The 15,172-nt window shown below is 45.3% G+C and overlaps 1 protein-coding gene across 4 annotated transcripts in view; it reads left to right on the top strand.

The window, feature by feature from the left end:
* The window catches only part of STRBP (spermatid perinuclear RNA binding protein), a 184,664-nt gene that overhangs the window by 82,185 nt on the left and 87,307 nt on the right, over positions 1 to 15,172 (top strand). For all 4 annotated transcript variants that reach the window (XM_073590689.1, XM_073590692.1, XM_073590690.1 and 1 more), the window contains one exon: positions 11,969 to 12,183. In XM_073590689.1, the coding sequence (XP_073446790.1) occupies positions 11,969 to 12,183 (215 nt within the window). The remainder of the gene's footprint in view (positions 1 to 11,968; positions 12,184 to 15,172) is intronic.

Raw genomic sequence — 15,172 nt, 5'->3', positions numbered from 1 at the left:
CTCTGCTGTCCCGCCCCCGGTTCGCGCTCTGCTATCCCACCCCCAGTTTGAGCTCCGCTGTGCCGCCCTCGGCTTGAGCTCTGCTGTCCCGCCCCCCGGCTCGAGCTCTGCTGTCCCGCCCCCCGGCTCGAGCTCTGCTGTCCCGCCCCCCGGCTCGAGCTCTGCTGTCCCGCCCCCCCCGGCTCGAGCTCTGCTGTCTAGCCCCCCCGGCTCGAGCTTTGCTGTCTAGCCCCCCCCGGCTCGAGCTTTGCTGTCTAGCCCCCCCCGGCTCGAGCTCTGCTGTCTAGCCCCCCCGACTCGAGCTCTGTTGTTTGTTAGCCCCCCCCGGCTCGAGCTCTGCTGTTTGTTAGCCCCCCCGGCTCGAGCCCTGCTGTCTAGCCCCCAGCTCGAGTTCTGCTGTCTAGCCCCCCCCCCCCCCCCCCCCCCGGCTCGAGCTCTGCTGTCTAGCCCCCCGGCTCAAGCTCTGCTGTCTAGCCCCCCAGCTCAAGCTCTGCTGTCTAGCCCCCCCCCCCCCCCCCGGCTTGAGGTCTGCTGTCTAGCCCCCCCGGCTCGAGCTCTGCTGTCTAGCCCCCCGGGCTCGAGCTCTATTGTCCAGCCCCCCTGCTCGCGCTCTGATGTCTAGCCCCCCAGCTCGAGCCCTGCTGTCCTGCCCCGTCTGCCCATTTTGGCTTAGCTGGGAGAGACTGGTGTAAACAGGAAAAGTTGCAACATTTTTGCGCAACACAAATTTTGCAAGGTTTCAAATTTATTTTATTCCCGAATGTATGCAAAATTGCTTTGATAAATCAGGGTCTTCGTATTAAAAGTATTATCGAAATAAGATGTGCCTATGATTTCTGGTGACTTTTCAGGATAAACATTTGTGTGTATACTAGAAGAATTGGCATGATTTTTGGCCATTATATTATTTGTATTCTGCATTTTTTTCACCAGTTTCCCTTTGTGTAAATCCTTTGTGGTCTAGACTAGCTACTATGATGCCTCCCATGCCGACCACACACAGACATGAGGGATTCCAGCTCTCCTGTGCATGCAGCGTCAGGGAGGACATCATACAGTAGTATTGTGTACTGAGCAGTGTAGCTGTGGATCCGCACAAAAACAATTCCTAAAAAGCAGAAATCTTTAATTCTGTTCATCCTCTTTCCTTCGCGATAGACTTCTCTAAGTAGCTGACTCTGTCACTCCAGACAACTCACAATCTGTCTTGTTTTGATGGATGCTAGCAATTTTCCAGAGTCATTAGTTGGGAAGGTTAAGAAAGTGGCTCATGAGTGGAGAAAGAAGCATAATTCTCCTGGCACATATATGAAAGAGGTTTCCAGGCTTTTAATATTGATGACCTATTATTGGGAAAGATCATTAAAATCAGATCGGGGGTGGTCCTACACCCATAACCCCCGCCAGTTTTCAGCACCAACCACGAGTGGATGTAAACAGTGAATAGAGCTTGAGATTCACCATGTAGTTGCCATTGCTGAGGACTGCTGCTCAGCCCCTATTCAGTTGGCAATGGCCACTACACAGTAAATGGAGCTGTGGTGTTCCAGTTCTGTGCACTATTTATATCAGGCCATAGCTTATTTGTGAGGATTCTGGGTGTCGGACCCCCACCAATCTAATATTGATGACCTTTCTAAGGCTAGATCATCAGCCTGGACAACCCATTTAAAGGGAATCATTTTTGCCATCTAATCTGAGAGCTGCGTAATGTAGATACTGAGACCCTGATTCCAGCGATGTGTCACTTACTGGACTGCATGCTGTAGTTTTGATAAAATCACTTTTCTGTTAGCAGATTATCACCAGAGGACTTGTAAACCTGCTGCCTTGTAGTCCTCCATATTCATATTAGCCCTGTATTATCCCGCCATCACCACTGATTGGATGCTTTCTAACTATGCACAGTATACCCAGAAAGCTGCCAATCATTGGTTTGGGCGGAGTTGTACATAGCTCAGCATTCAGGGAACTGCTAGATCTGCAGCATAGAAAACAGGGATTTTATCGAACCTGCAGCAAGCAGCCCAGTAAGTAACATATTGCTGGAATCGGGGTCTCTTTCTCTACATCATGCTGTTCTCAGATGGAGGTAGCAAAAACCTTGTGACAGATTCCCTTTAACATTCCAATGTTCGCTTGTAAAATTAATATATACAAAGTTTGTTGAAATGACAGTAACCATTTAAAGCATGAATATCGACAAGGCAGAAAAGTCTGTAATTTTATGGGCATGTTGTGGATAGGAAAATCCACGGCATGCTGTCAGCCATAAAGCCTGTAAAAACCCATTTGTATGCTTGGTTACAGATTATCAGTGTCTAACCTGAGCCCAAAATCTGCAAAAAGAGAAAAGCCTACTACATGGTGACTCATGAATTCAGAATTTTTCCCAAATTTTGATTAGATTGTGCTTCAAAAATTCTGCTGGAGGCTGGCAGCGTTTCTATGCACGGTGGGAACATGCGTGTGTTTCTCTCCGTGCACACAGGCTTGCACTTGTCATTGGAGAAGGACACACTACTTTATGTGATGAGATGCAGCCTCGTTTGCTCGTCACACACACACAGCAGCCTCTTCTGGTCGCTGACTACCGGTCTGTCCAGAGAGGGCCGTGCAGTAGCGGTGCATGCGTGACCTTGGCATAGAGGACGGGATATAGATTGCTTCATCTGTGTCTTCATTCCCTGCTGCACTTTGTGCTGATAGACCACCACGAGCAGCTCGCAGCCCTGCAGAATCATGCATGTACCGGTAAATTACATTTAGTGGTAAACCAAGATGCAGCTATTACCATTTGGGTTAAACTCCACTGCAATACATGATTTTACCATCGTTGCTCAGTGGTACCCAGGATGTATCAGCCCCATTGTAAACCTGCGGCATTAAATCTGATTATTTCACTTGGTGCTGGGAGCCGAAGAGATGAATTATTGAACAGCGTGAAAGGAGAATTTAACAAAGACTGTTTTCTGATTGAATGTCACCCGCAGACGGTGCCACGTTCAAGGTGACTTTGAAAGACTGCTTCAACCTGATGTGCAGGGTTGGATTATTTTTATTTTTATTTCTGTTTGTCCTGCCCTTTAGGGGTTAATAAGATCTCTGAGGTGGTCTTCCGGCTCTTATTGGGGAGATATGGTCAATTTGCTCTGTTATCCACACTTTCTAAGGAATGATATATCCATTACTTACCCCCTTCTATGCCCCTTCATTCTGATGCTTCAGCCCAATTGGTCACCGGCAGTACACAGACGTGCAGTCCATCAGTCACTTGAACGCTGCAGCCAGTTACTAGCCGCAGTGGTCTGCTTAGACCAGTAATTTGCTGCAGAAGTTTGGTGACTGCTTGACTCCCGACACCGATGGGGATTACCTGAAGCTGCACCCCTCAATAAAGAGCATAGAAAACTGGCCTTAAAGGAGTAGACCATTTTGGATTATCAACTTATCTAAAGGATGTTACCAGTGATTACCCATAGAAGTCAGCGGTGAGGTGGCCATGCCCTTTCTAGTGTTCTAATGGTATCTATGGGGAGCTGTACAATCCATGGAGGCCAGTCATTACTCCTACTAGATTGCCTATGGGGACCTTTTTCTGGCTTCAGTTTCCGGTGGGTGCTTTATTTGAGAGAGGACCAAGTCGTTGTGCTAGGGGCCATATTGTTCTTGCACGGAGGGTCTTTGCTGTGTACTCTTCCCCCCTGCATCCAATGGCAATTCCCATTACTTCCATCCAACCTACACTGTCAGCCACATAGTCAAGCAACCGTAGACCGCATTTCCCCTTGCAGCTGCAATTCCTGTTGCGCAGGGGCCAAATTGTGACACATGGCATATCTGTAAGCGTGCAAAATGACGGAAAGCAATAATCATAGAGATCCATGCTCCTACGCAGCCAATCCTTAGGTTACCGAGTTCGGGGTATGGTTTCGTGGCACACGCGTTAGGCTCAGACAGCAGACGCTTTTCATTTTGCAGGAATTATGCAAATTGTATGAAAATTGCACTTCCACTTCAGAAACACATTTAAAGGGTAGAACAAATATTTGCATGCATTATACTCAACGGCATTCTGGAAAATTGTATCCGGAATCATAACACATTCATCACGACTCCTGCAAAACGTTCGTCCGGTACAGAAACATGGTGCAAAGCGAGAATCTGCATCTGGAACCCGTCCTGAATACATAGCAGCACTTCAATCCTCTGCAGCCGTCCCTGTGTGAATAGCATTAGACCTTTCTCAGACGCTCCTGCAGTCACATCTGCTGAGTCTGTCTCCAGCGTTAAATAAAATATCGGCCTCAACTGGGGATGGGAACGGCGAAGAATGGGAGCATAAAGAACGTCTAAAATGTCATTGTCTTCACCCCCTAGGTGAGATTTCTTTTCATGGCACGGAGGGCAGTGGCTGTCCCGTTTTACAATGCCATCTGCACTTAAAGGACAAGAAAGGCAAAGCAATACAGTAAAGGAGTAAAGCGAAGTGTAAACTGGCCTTAATATACCGTAGAATAGATGCATTTATTAGTGAATGCTCTAAGGTTGAGATGGCGGTGCTGGAGGACAGGAGTCTCTTGTACTGTCCGACCTCCTGTCCCTTTATCCCTCTGTTCTGCATTGTACGATGGTGGCCTGCCGAAAGCTCATACCAGTCGGAGTGGTATTTTATTAAAGCGCGCTGCAGTGGAAGATTGGAAAATATCCATCTCGTACACCGAATAGCAGAACCAAAGTGACTTCTGCGAACAATCCTACTAAATCACATCTCATAACAAGTGCATCCACTCACAATTGTAGCAAGGGGCACAGTGGTTATTTTCTACTTCATCAGTTATTGGCAAAGAGTATATCATTTTTGTTGTTTTCTTTTTATACTTGTGGGTGATGAGAAACACCATTTCCACTGGTAGAGCCGTTGAGCTTAGCGATTGGCTGCAGTGCTGATGTTCGCTGTAACCGTGATATCTCCTTTGCAGCAAGTAAGCAAAGATGGCAACGCTGGACCAGTGCTAGTCAATGGAGTAAAGAAAGTTACTGCGAGCGAAATAAGTGTTGAACACGTCACCAATTTTCTAAGTAAATTTCTTTATATATAGGTGTCATTGAGAAGAAATTCTCACGAGATGTCGGTAACAACCCATCCAATCCACACAGGCAAATAACTCACCATAGGTGTCCATAAATTATGTGTAATAATGAGAAATTGCAAAGGGAAAAAGTATTGAACATGCTTACTGAAATCCATGTAGTATTTCGTACAAAAGACTCTGTTGCTGATGAAGCTTCAAGACGCCTCCTGTATGGAGAAACTAGTCGCAGGCATTGCTCACTTAAGATTTTGTCCCATTTTTCTGCACAAACACTCTTCACATTCTGAAGGTCTTGAGGTCTCCTTCTATGAACTCTGAGCTTTAGTTCCTGCCATACATTTTCTATTGGATTCAGGTCTGGTGATTGGCTTAGCCATTCTAGCAGCTTTATTTTCTTTCTCTGAAACAAATTGAAAGTTTCCTTGACTGTGTGTTTGTGTTCATTGTCTTACTGAAATGTCCACCCTCATTTCATCTTCATCTTGGTAGATGGCAGCAGATTTTTCTTATCAAAAATATCTTCATACATTTGTCCACTTATCCTTCCTTCAATTACATGAAGTTTACCAGTGCCGTATGCTGAAAAACGTCCCCACACCATGATGTTCCCAACTCCAAACTTTGCTGCTCTTACGGTGCTTTTGGGGTAATATTCAGTGCCTTTTGGCCTCCTAACATGATGTGTATTATGCCATAAAAAGAGTTCAATTTTACACTAAACGCTCTTGAACATGCTTTTTCTTCAGCAATGGAATCTTGCTTGGTGAGCGTGCATACAGGCCATGGAGGTTGCGTGGTGAGCATGCATACAGGCCATGGAGGTTGTATGGTGAGCGTGCATACAGGCCATGGTGGTTGTATGGTGAGCGTGCATACAGGCCATGGAAGTTGTGTGGTGAGAGTGTATACAGGCCATGGAGGTTGTGTGGTGAGAGTGCATACAGGCCATGGAGGTTGAGTGCATTAATTATAGTTTTCTTTCAAACAATTGTACCTGCTGCTTCCACTTCTTTCTGTAGACCTAACATGATGTGTATTATGCCATAAAAAGAGTTCAATTTTACACTAAACGCTCTTGAACATGCTTTTTCTTCAGCAATGGAATCTTGCTTGGTGAGCGTGCATACAGGCCATGGAGGTTGCGTGGTGAGCATGCATACAGGCCATGGAGGTTGTATGGTGAGCGTGCATACAGGCCATGGTGGTTGTATGGTGAGCGTGCATACAGGCCATGGAAGTTGTGTGGTGAGAGTGCATACAGGCCATGGAGGTTGTGTGGTGAGAGTGCATACAGGCCGTGGAGGGTGTGTGGTGATTGTGCATACAGGCCGTGGAGGGTGTGTGGTGAGAGTGCATACAGTCCATGGAGGTTGTGTGGGGAGCGTGCATACAGACCATGGAGGTTGTATGGTGAGCGTGCATACAGGCCATGGAGGTTGTGTGGTGAGAGTGCATACAGGTCATGGAGGTTGTGTGGTGAGAGTGGATACAGGCCATGGAGGTTGTGTGGTGAGAATGCATACAGGCCATGGAGGTTGTGTGGTGACAGTGCATACAGGCCATGGAGGTTGTGTGGTGAGAGTGCATACAGGCCATGGAGGTTGTGTGGTGAGAGTGCATACAGGCCATGGAGGTTGTGTGGTGAGAGTGCATACAGGCCATGGAGGTTGTGTGGTGAGAGTGCATACAGGCCATGGAGGTTGTGTGGTGAGAGTGCATACAGGCCATGGAGGTTGTGTGGTGAGAGTGCATATAGGCCATGGAGGTTGTGTGGTGAGAGTGCATACAGGCCATGGAGGTTGTGTGGTGAGCGTGCATATATTCCATGGAGGTTATGTGGTGATTGTGCATACAGGCCATGGAGGTTGTGTGGTGATTGTGCATACAGGCCATGGAGGTTGTGTGGTGAGAGTGAATACAGGCCGTGGAGGTTGTGTGGTGATTGTGCATACAGGCCGTGGAGGTTGTGTGGTGAGAGTGCATACAGTCCATGGAGGTTGTGTGGTGAGAGTGCATACAGGCTATGGAGGTTGTGTGGTGAGAGTGCATACAGGCCATGGAGGTTGTGTGGTGAGATGCATACAGGCCATGGAGGTTGTGTGGTGAGCGTGCATACAGGCCATGGAGGTTGTGTGGTGAGAGTGCATACAGGCCATGGAGGTTGTGTGGTGAGAGTGCATACAGGCCATGGAGGTTGTGTGGTGAGCGTGCATATATTCCATGGAGGTTATGTGGTGATTGTGCATACAGGCCATGGAGGTTGTGTGGTGATTGTGCATACAGGCCATGGAGGTTGTGTGGTGAGAGTGCATACAGGCCGTGGAGGTTGTGTGGTGATTGTGCATACAGGCCGTGGAGGTTGTGTGGTGAGAGTACATACAGTCCATGGAGGTTGTGTGGTGAGAGTGCATACAGGCCATGGAGGTTGTGTGGTGAGATGCATACAGGCCATGGAGGTTGTGTGGTGAGCGTGCATACAGGCCATGGAGGTTGTGTGGTGAGAGTGCATACAGGCCATGGAGGTTGTGTGGTGAGAGTGCATACAGGCCATGGAGGTTGTGTGGTGAGCGTGCATATATTCCATGGAGGTTATGTGGTGATTGTGCATACAGGCCATGGAGGTTGTGTGGTGATTGTGCATACAGGCCATGGAGGTTGTGTGGTGAGAGTGCATACAGGCCGTGGAGGTTGTGTGGTGATTGTGCATACAGGCCGTGGAGGTTGTGTGGTGAGAGTACATACAGTCCATGGAGGTTGTGTGGTGAGAGTGCATACAGGCTATGGAGGTTGTGTGGTGAGAGTGCATACAGGCCATGGAGGTTGTGTGGTGAGATGCATACAGGCCATGGAGGTTGTGTAGTGAGAGTACATACAGGCCATGGCGGTTGTGTGGTGAGCGTGCATACAGGCCATGGAGGTTGTGTGGTGAGCATGCATACAGGCCATGGAGGTTGTGTGGTGAGCGTGCATACAGGCCATGGAGGTTGTGTGGTGAGCGTGCATACAGGCCATGGAGGTTGTGTGGTGAGAGTGCATACAGGCCATGGAGGTTGTGTGGTGAGCATGCATACAGGCCATGGAGGTTGTGTGGTGAGAGTGCATACAGGCCATGGAGGTTGTGTGGTGAGAGTGCATACAGGCCATGGAGGTTGTGTGGTGAGAGTACATACAGTCCATGGAGGTTGTGTGGTGAGAGTGCATACAGGCTATGGAGGTTGTGTGGTGAGAGTGCATACAGGCCATGGAGGTTGTGTGGTGAGATGCATACAGGCCATGGAGGTTGTGTGGTGAGAGTGCATACAGGCCATGGCGGTTGTGTGGTGAGCGTGCATACAGGCCATGGAGGTTGTGTGGTGAGCATGCATACAGGCCATGGAGGTTGTGTGGTGAGAGTGCATACAGGCCATGGAGGTTGTGTGGTGAGCGTGCATACAGGCCATGGAGGTTGTGTGGTGAGAGTGCATACAGGCCATGGAGGTTGTGTGGTGAGCATGCATACAGGCCATGGAGGTTGTGTGGTGAGAGTGCATACAGGCCATGGAGGTTGTGTGGTGAGAGTGCATACAGGCCATGGAGGTTGTGTGGTGAGAGTGCATACAGGCCATGGAGGTTGAGTGCATTAATTATAGTTTTCTTTCAAACAATTGTACCTGCTGCTTCCACTTCTTTCTGTAGATCTCCAATGGTGCTTCTTAGTTCCTGGACAACTGTTCTGATAATTCTTTTCACTCCTCTGTCTGAAATCATGCATCTAGTCAGTTTATGGTGAAATAATGTTCTTTCCACTTCTGAATTATGGCCCCAGGAGTGCTTACTGGAGCTTTCAGTAGTTTATAAATTCTTCTGTAACCAAAGCCACCAGTATGTTTTGCAACAATATGATTAAGGTCTTGAGACAGCTCACTGGTCTTACCAATCATGAAATGTTTCTTATGTGTAACCTTGGTAATGAGACACCTTTTTATAGGCCATCATTTGAACTAGCTGATATGTTTCACTAAGTGGCAGGATTGTTTTCAGCTGGTGTCATGACAGTCCATGGCTTTTTCCACCTCTCTTTCTTCATACCATGATTAAAGGGAACCTGTCAGCAGGATTGTGCACAGTAACCTACAGACAATGTCAGGTCGGCGCCGTTATACTGATTGCAATGATACCTGGTGATGAAATCTGCCTTGTGGTTGTTGTGTAATGTGCGTTTGAGATTCTCGTGCTCCAAGGCTGCCTGTGGGGGGGTCTTCATGTGGTGCTCTGCTTAAATATGCATCTGTATCGCTTATGACAGGTCACTGATCCTTCTCTGACCTGCCCCTTATTTTACATACTGTATATCTTATTGTTTGGGGGGAAAAAATTACATCATGCAGGCGCCTGCGTTGTAGCATGATAAGATCTACACTGTTCAAAAAATAAAGGGAACACTTAAACAACAGAATATAACTCCAAGTAAATCAAACTTCTGTGAAATCAAACTGTCCACTTAGGAAGCAACACTGACTGACAATCAATTTCACATGCTGTTGTGCAAATGGAGTAGAAAACAGATGGAAATTATTGGCAATTATCAAGACACCCTCAATAAAGGAGTGGTTCTGCAGGTCGGGACCACATATCACATCTCAGTACCAATGCTTTCTGGCTGATGTTTTGGTCACTTTTGAATGTTGGTTGTGCTTTCACACTCGTGGTAGCATGAGACGGACTCTACAGCCCACACAAGTGGCTCAGGTAGTGCAGCTCATCCAGGATGGCACATCAATGCGAGCTGTGGCAAGAAGGTTTGCTGTGTCTGTCAGCGTAGTGTCCAGAGGCTGGAGGCGCTACCAGGAGACAGGCCAGTACACCAGGCGATGTGGAGGGGGCTGTAGGAGGACAATAACCCAGCAGCAGGACCGCTACCTCTGCCTTAGTGCAAGGAGGAACAGGAGGAGCACTGCCAGAGCCCTGCAAAATGACTTCCAGCAGGCCATATCCATATATTCATTTTATTTCATGATATAAATTTCTTCAGAAATAAATTCATTCTCAAAATGGCTCCAGCCACGCCCGCGCAGTAGCAAAGTTCAGAACGCGATAGAAGCTAATGCACAGGCGCCATTTTCCTACGAAAAAATTTGTCTCCACCAAGATGGCACCAACATAGTAGCATCTATCGCAATCCGAATTATGCTACTGCACAGGCACGGCTGGCACCATTTTGAGAAATCATTTTTTTAAAGAAAGTTATATCACCAAATAAAATTAATATATGGATATTATAGATCCGATCATGCTCCAGCACAGGGGCACCTGCATGATTAATGCAATTTTGAATTTATTTTTATTTTTTTCAAAACAATAACATATACAGTATGTAAAATAGGGGGCAGGTCACTGAGGCCTCAGCAAAGTGGGATGAATTTCTAGAGATCCTATGCCCACTGTGCTTCTTTTAGTTTCTTTTTTATGTAGCGTAAACTGACCTGCAGAACGCTTTCTATATACCCAATGTGTCTATTTCTCTTAAGTTTTTTTTTTCTACAGTTGGATGCTTATAAAGAATACTGCCTTTTATCATGGCAGTACCTCAATACAGCAGACTTTTTTTTGTTAAAAATACATATATGTTTGAAAGCCTCCTTAAAGAGACCTTTGACTGGATTTTATTTTCTTAAACTGAGTGACTCCTCCAATTGCCGCTGCTACATTGATTATGGAACTGTTTTTCTTTTTCTTCTGTTCCCATCCAATCCAAAGTTATGTTCCCCTATAAAGATGGTGCAACATTTCTCATTAACAACTGGGCCTATACCACAGGACTTCTGTGTGGGCATTTACTTTTTCTTCTCTGATGCTGTCCAATCAAAACACAGCCACACCCCCAGAGGAGTTTAGTGGCTCACGCCCAGTTTGTTGGGGGAAAAATTTTTGTCATTATTACCAGGGGGCATAATTTTAGAACGGAGAGGCACAGAAGAAAAAGAAAAAGTGGTCCAGAATCAGTGGAGCAGCAGCAATTGGAGGAGGTACTTAGCTTAAATTAAAAACAATCTAGTGAAAAGTCCCCTCGAAATTAATGTACTCTGTAGGTTTCTCTACACATAGGTGCTTCTCTTCACTATAGTGGTGGTGTGTGTATATATACTATGTGTGTGTGTGTGTGTGTGTGTGTGTATATATATATATATATATATATATATATATATATATATATATATATATATATATATATAATTTACAGTACAGACCAAAAGTTTGGACACACCTTCTCATTCAAAGTGTTTTCTTTCTTTTCATGACTATGAAAATTGTAGATTCACTCTGAAGGCATCAAAACTATAAATTAACACATGTGGAATTATATAATTAACAAAAAAGTGTGAAACAACTGAAAATATGTCTTATATTCTAAGTTCTTCAAAGTAGCCACCTTTTGCTTTGATTACTGCTTTGCACACTCTTGGCATTCTCTTGATGAGCTTCTTCAGGTAGTCACCGGAAATGGTCTTCCTACAGTCTTGAAGGAGTTCCCAGAGATGCTTAGCACTTGTTGGCCCTTTTGCCTTCACTCTGCGGTCCAGCTCACCCCAAACCTTCTCAATTGGATTCATGTCTGGTGACTGTGGAGGCCAGGTCATCTGGCGTGTGTGTGTGGGGTGCGTATGGCGTATAGAGTGTTGTGTGGGGTGCGTACGGTGTATAGAGTGTGTGTGGTTCGACAGTGTTCCGCTGGTGGTACCGTACAATAGGTTGGTTCCTGCAGCAGTTTCCATATTGAGACAGAACAGGAAATGAAAACATTACATGGCAATTATATTAATAGATATGTATATAGTGTTTGATTATCTGAGATTATAAACTATTATATATCATCTTGTGGCATTCCTTTTCAGAGATCCATTCGATCATTTGCTAATGACGATCGCCATGTCATGGCGAAACACTCTACCATATACCCATCTCCAGAAGAGTTGGAGGCTGTCCAGAACATGGTATCGACGGTGGAGTGTGCCCTAAAGCACGTCTCCGATTGGATGGATGAGCGCACTAAACCTTCGACAGAAAATGACCTGCAAAGTAAATCAGAGGAAAAGGAAGAAAATCCTACGTAAGTAGGGACGGCACTTATCTCATGGGTACAGAATAAAATGACCGTATTTTACGTAAAAGTCAAATCAAATGAGAGCGTTGTCAGTTTATTCCTACATTTCCAGTAGGAATAAAGGCAGAGTGGTACAATAAAGAATTATATAAAAAAAACAGTACTAAACAATACAAATATTAAGTACAAGTATTTAGTAGAACAGACTTGGCTGAAGACTAAAAAAGTAGAAATTTTGCTTTAATTTCTTTACAATCTTAGATATTTTTATGGTGTTATAATTTTTTGGGGACCCCACCTATCAGGATAAGCAATTGTGATTTAAATAGATCAGTAATGTGCATGCTTGACAACCGCTCCACTCAGCCTTTTGGTTGTGTGACTGTGGTCTTGGACCCCCGTGATTTATCCAAGTAGATAAGGTAGTAAATGTTTTTTTTTTTTTCTGGAATTCCCTTTTTAGCAGCATAAATTTGAAAACCTCTTTAAAAGAGATTATTTGACCATTTTTTTTCTGGTCTATCTTAAGAGTGGCATGATGTAGGGTCAGAGACCCTGATTCCAGATATGTGTCACTTAATGGGCTGTTTGCTGTAGTTTTGAAAAAACAGGACTTTATCTGTTGCGGATCTTCTAGAATTAGTCCAGTTGATAAAAGTGATGATATCAGAACTACAGCAAGAAGCCCAGTAAGTGACCCAGCACTGGAATTAGGGTCTCTGCCCCTATATTACATCTCCCTCCGATCAGGAAGAATAAAACCTAGGGACAAATTCCCTTTGAAAGTTGCTACAATTGGTTCAATGCCAGAAAAGTCCTTTTTAAACTACCGTATATACCTAATTTTACCACATCCTTGTATATATGGTTCTTCATCCCTATCCTTGTATGCATGGCCCCCTCATCCCTATCCTGGTATGTATGGCTCTTAATCCCTATCCTGGTATGAATGGCTCCTCATCCCTATCCTGTTATGCATGGCTCCTGTAAGTAAATATTCATTTCTCTTTAGCAGTGGGCAAAGGTGTTAGCCGCAGCAGCCAGATCCTGCCTCCTGTGACCTGCTGCTTACGCTCCCCTTCCGTCTTCTAGGACCCTCACTCAAATATAAGCCGAGGGGGGCATTTTCAGCACAAAAAAAATGTGCTGAAAAACTCTGTTTATACTCGAGTATATACGGTACTAAGTTTCTTTAATTGCAAACTGTGTGAAATTGCAGAATAGTTGAAGAGGAAAGAAAGGATTTTGTGTTCACCAAGTCAGTGCACCAGAGCGGTCATGATTTTCATGGTGTTATGTATATTTCACTTTTGCTTTGCATCTATCCTATTTTTCTAATGTTCATTTTTGCATTTGGGCTTTTTTTTTTTTTCTTTTGTAAAAAGTTTTATAGCAAACCATGCATCAAAATGTTGGCTCCCATTATACTGATGGACTCTCTGCCACCATTGTTTCATTATGCAATATTATTAGTATTTAATTTCCTTTGTGGTTTTGCTTTATGGCCATGAGAAAACTCAGTATAGACATCAGCCACTTACACACCACATCAGGCTGTTGATTATGAGCAGTGCAGGGATGGAATATTTGCTTCTTAGCAACAGACTTAACAGCGCTGACCGGTCAGCCAGGACGGCATAACTTCTGGGTGCACAGCCATCACTGAACTCCCGTGTTTTGGTTGTCTGGTGCAGCTAGGCATGAAATATGTCCATTCGGACTGTTAATCCTGGGAGTTCAGTGGTTTTCTCCTGCACATTTACACAGTGCCCCCGGGTGCAGTAGAGATTACACTTAGTTCTTGCTTCTCTGGTAGTAAAAACTTTTTCAGTGCTTTGAAAGGATTACTTTGCTATAAAAGGACTGTCAAAATAAATGTAGTGTCACTTATGGCCACTGGCAGCATGTTATGTACCCCTGTAAATGCACTCCTCAAAACTGAAATTGCAGCAACAAGAAGGAAAAGTTGTGGAATAATGCAAGTCACAAGATGGATAGACGTGTTACAGATCTTCCAATGATGAAAAACTGGAAACAAAACTTTTCAAACTAGTCAGTCTGGTGTAGGAGCACAGGAACTCCCCCACTTACAAGCGATGGCTGTTATCAGTGAGGTTAATAATGGTCGCCTGAGGGATGTTCTGCTGCACCGTATTCACTTTGGCACAGAAATCATCAAGATCCATTGCTGGCAGCTCACTTTATAATTGGTGACCAATGACATTCCAGATGTGCTCAATGGGAGACAAGTCTGGAGATGCTGCAGCCATGGGAGCACGTTCAGGCCACGCTGGCTGTTCACAGTAGTACGAGCAACATGCGGCCTGGTGTTGTCATGTTGAAAAATTACTTCTGGTACACTTTGGAGAAATGGCCATACTACTGGTTCCACCACCAATCACTGTATTGCTGAGCTGTTACTGTACCTGGAATGAAGACTAGAGGGGTCCAGCTACCATACATTATGCCACCCCACACCATAATCCCAGGAGAAGGACCAGGGTGAGGATTCCTCGGGAAGGTTTCTTCATGATGTTGCTCATGTGGTCTCCATACCAATCTCCGGCTATCATTGTGTACAAGACAAAAGTGGGACTGATCGTTGGAGAGGATACACCTCCATTCCAGCCTCCATTGCTGTCTGATGGTATGTGTAGACACCTTAGACTTGGTATATAGCGTCCCATTTCACTGGCAGTATAGAATGGATCATTGCAGAAGCTGTTTTGCAAAAAGACCACCCAGGTCGCATGATGATTGTACCACTGTGAGTAGCCTGCGTGGCCTAAATGTGGTACCATATCTTGTAGTGTCCCTGGACTTGTCTCCAATCGAGCTCATCTGGGACTTAATTTTTGATCAATTGCAATTTTAGCTGCCAGCAGCGGATCTTGATGATTTACCCCAAGTGCATTCAGTGCAGCAGAATACTCCTCAGACAACCATTAATAAGCAGCCAAGATGTGAAAGTGCGAAAATTTCTGAACGTGGTGCT

The sequence above is a fragment of the Dendrobates tinctorius genome, unplaced genomic scaffold (genome assembly GCF_039654945.1).
Source record: "Dendrobates tinctorius isolate UK_male_01 unplaced genomic scaffold, ASM3965494v1 ptg000120l, whole genome shotgun sequence".
In the NCBI taxonomy this organism is placed as follows: Eukaryota; Metazoa; Chordata; class Amphibia; order Anura; family Dendrobatidae; genus Dendrobates; species Dendrobates tinctorius.
This window is presented reverse-complemented; position numbering and strand designations above follow the sequence as displayed.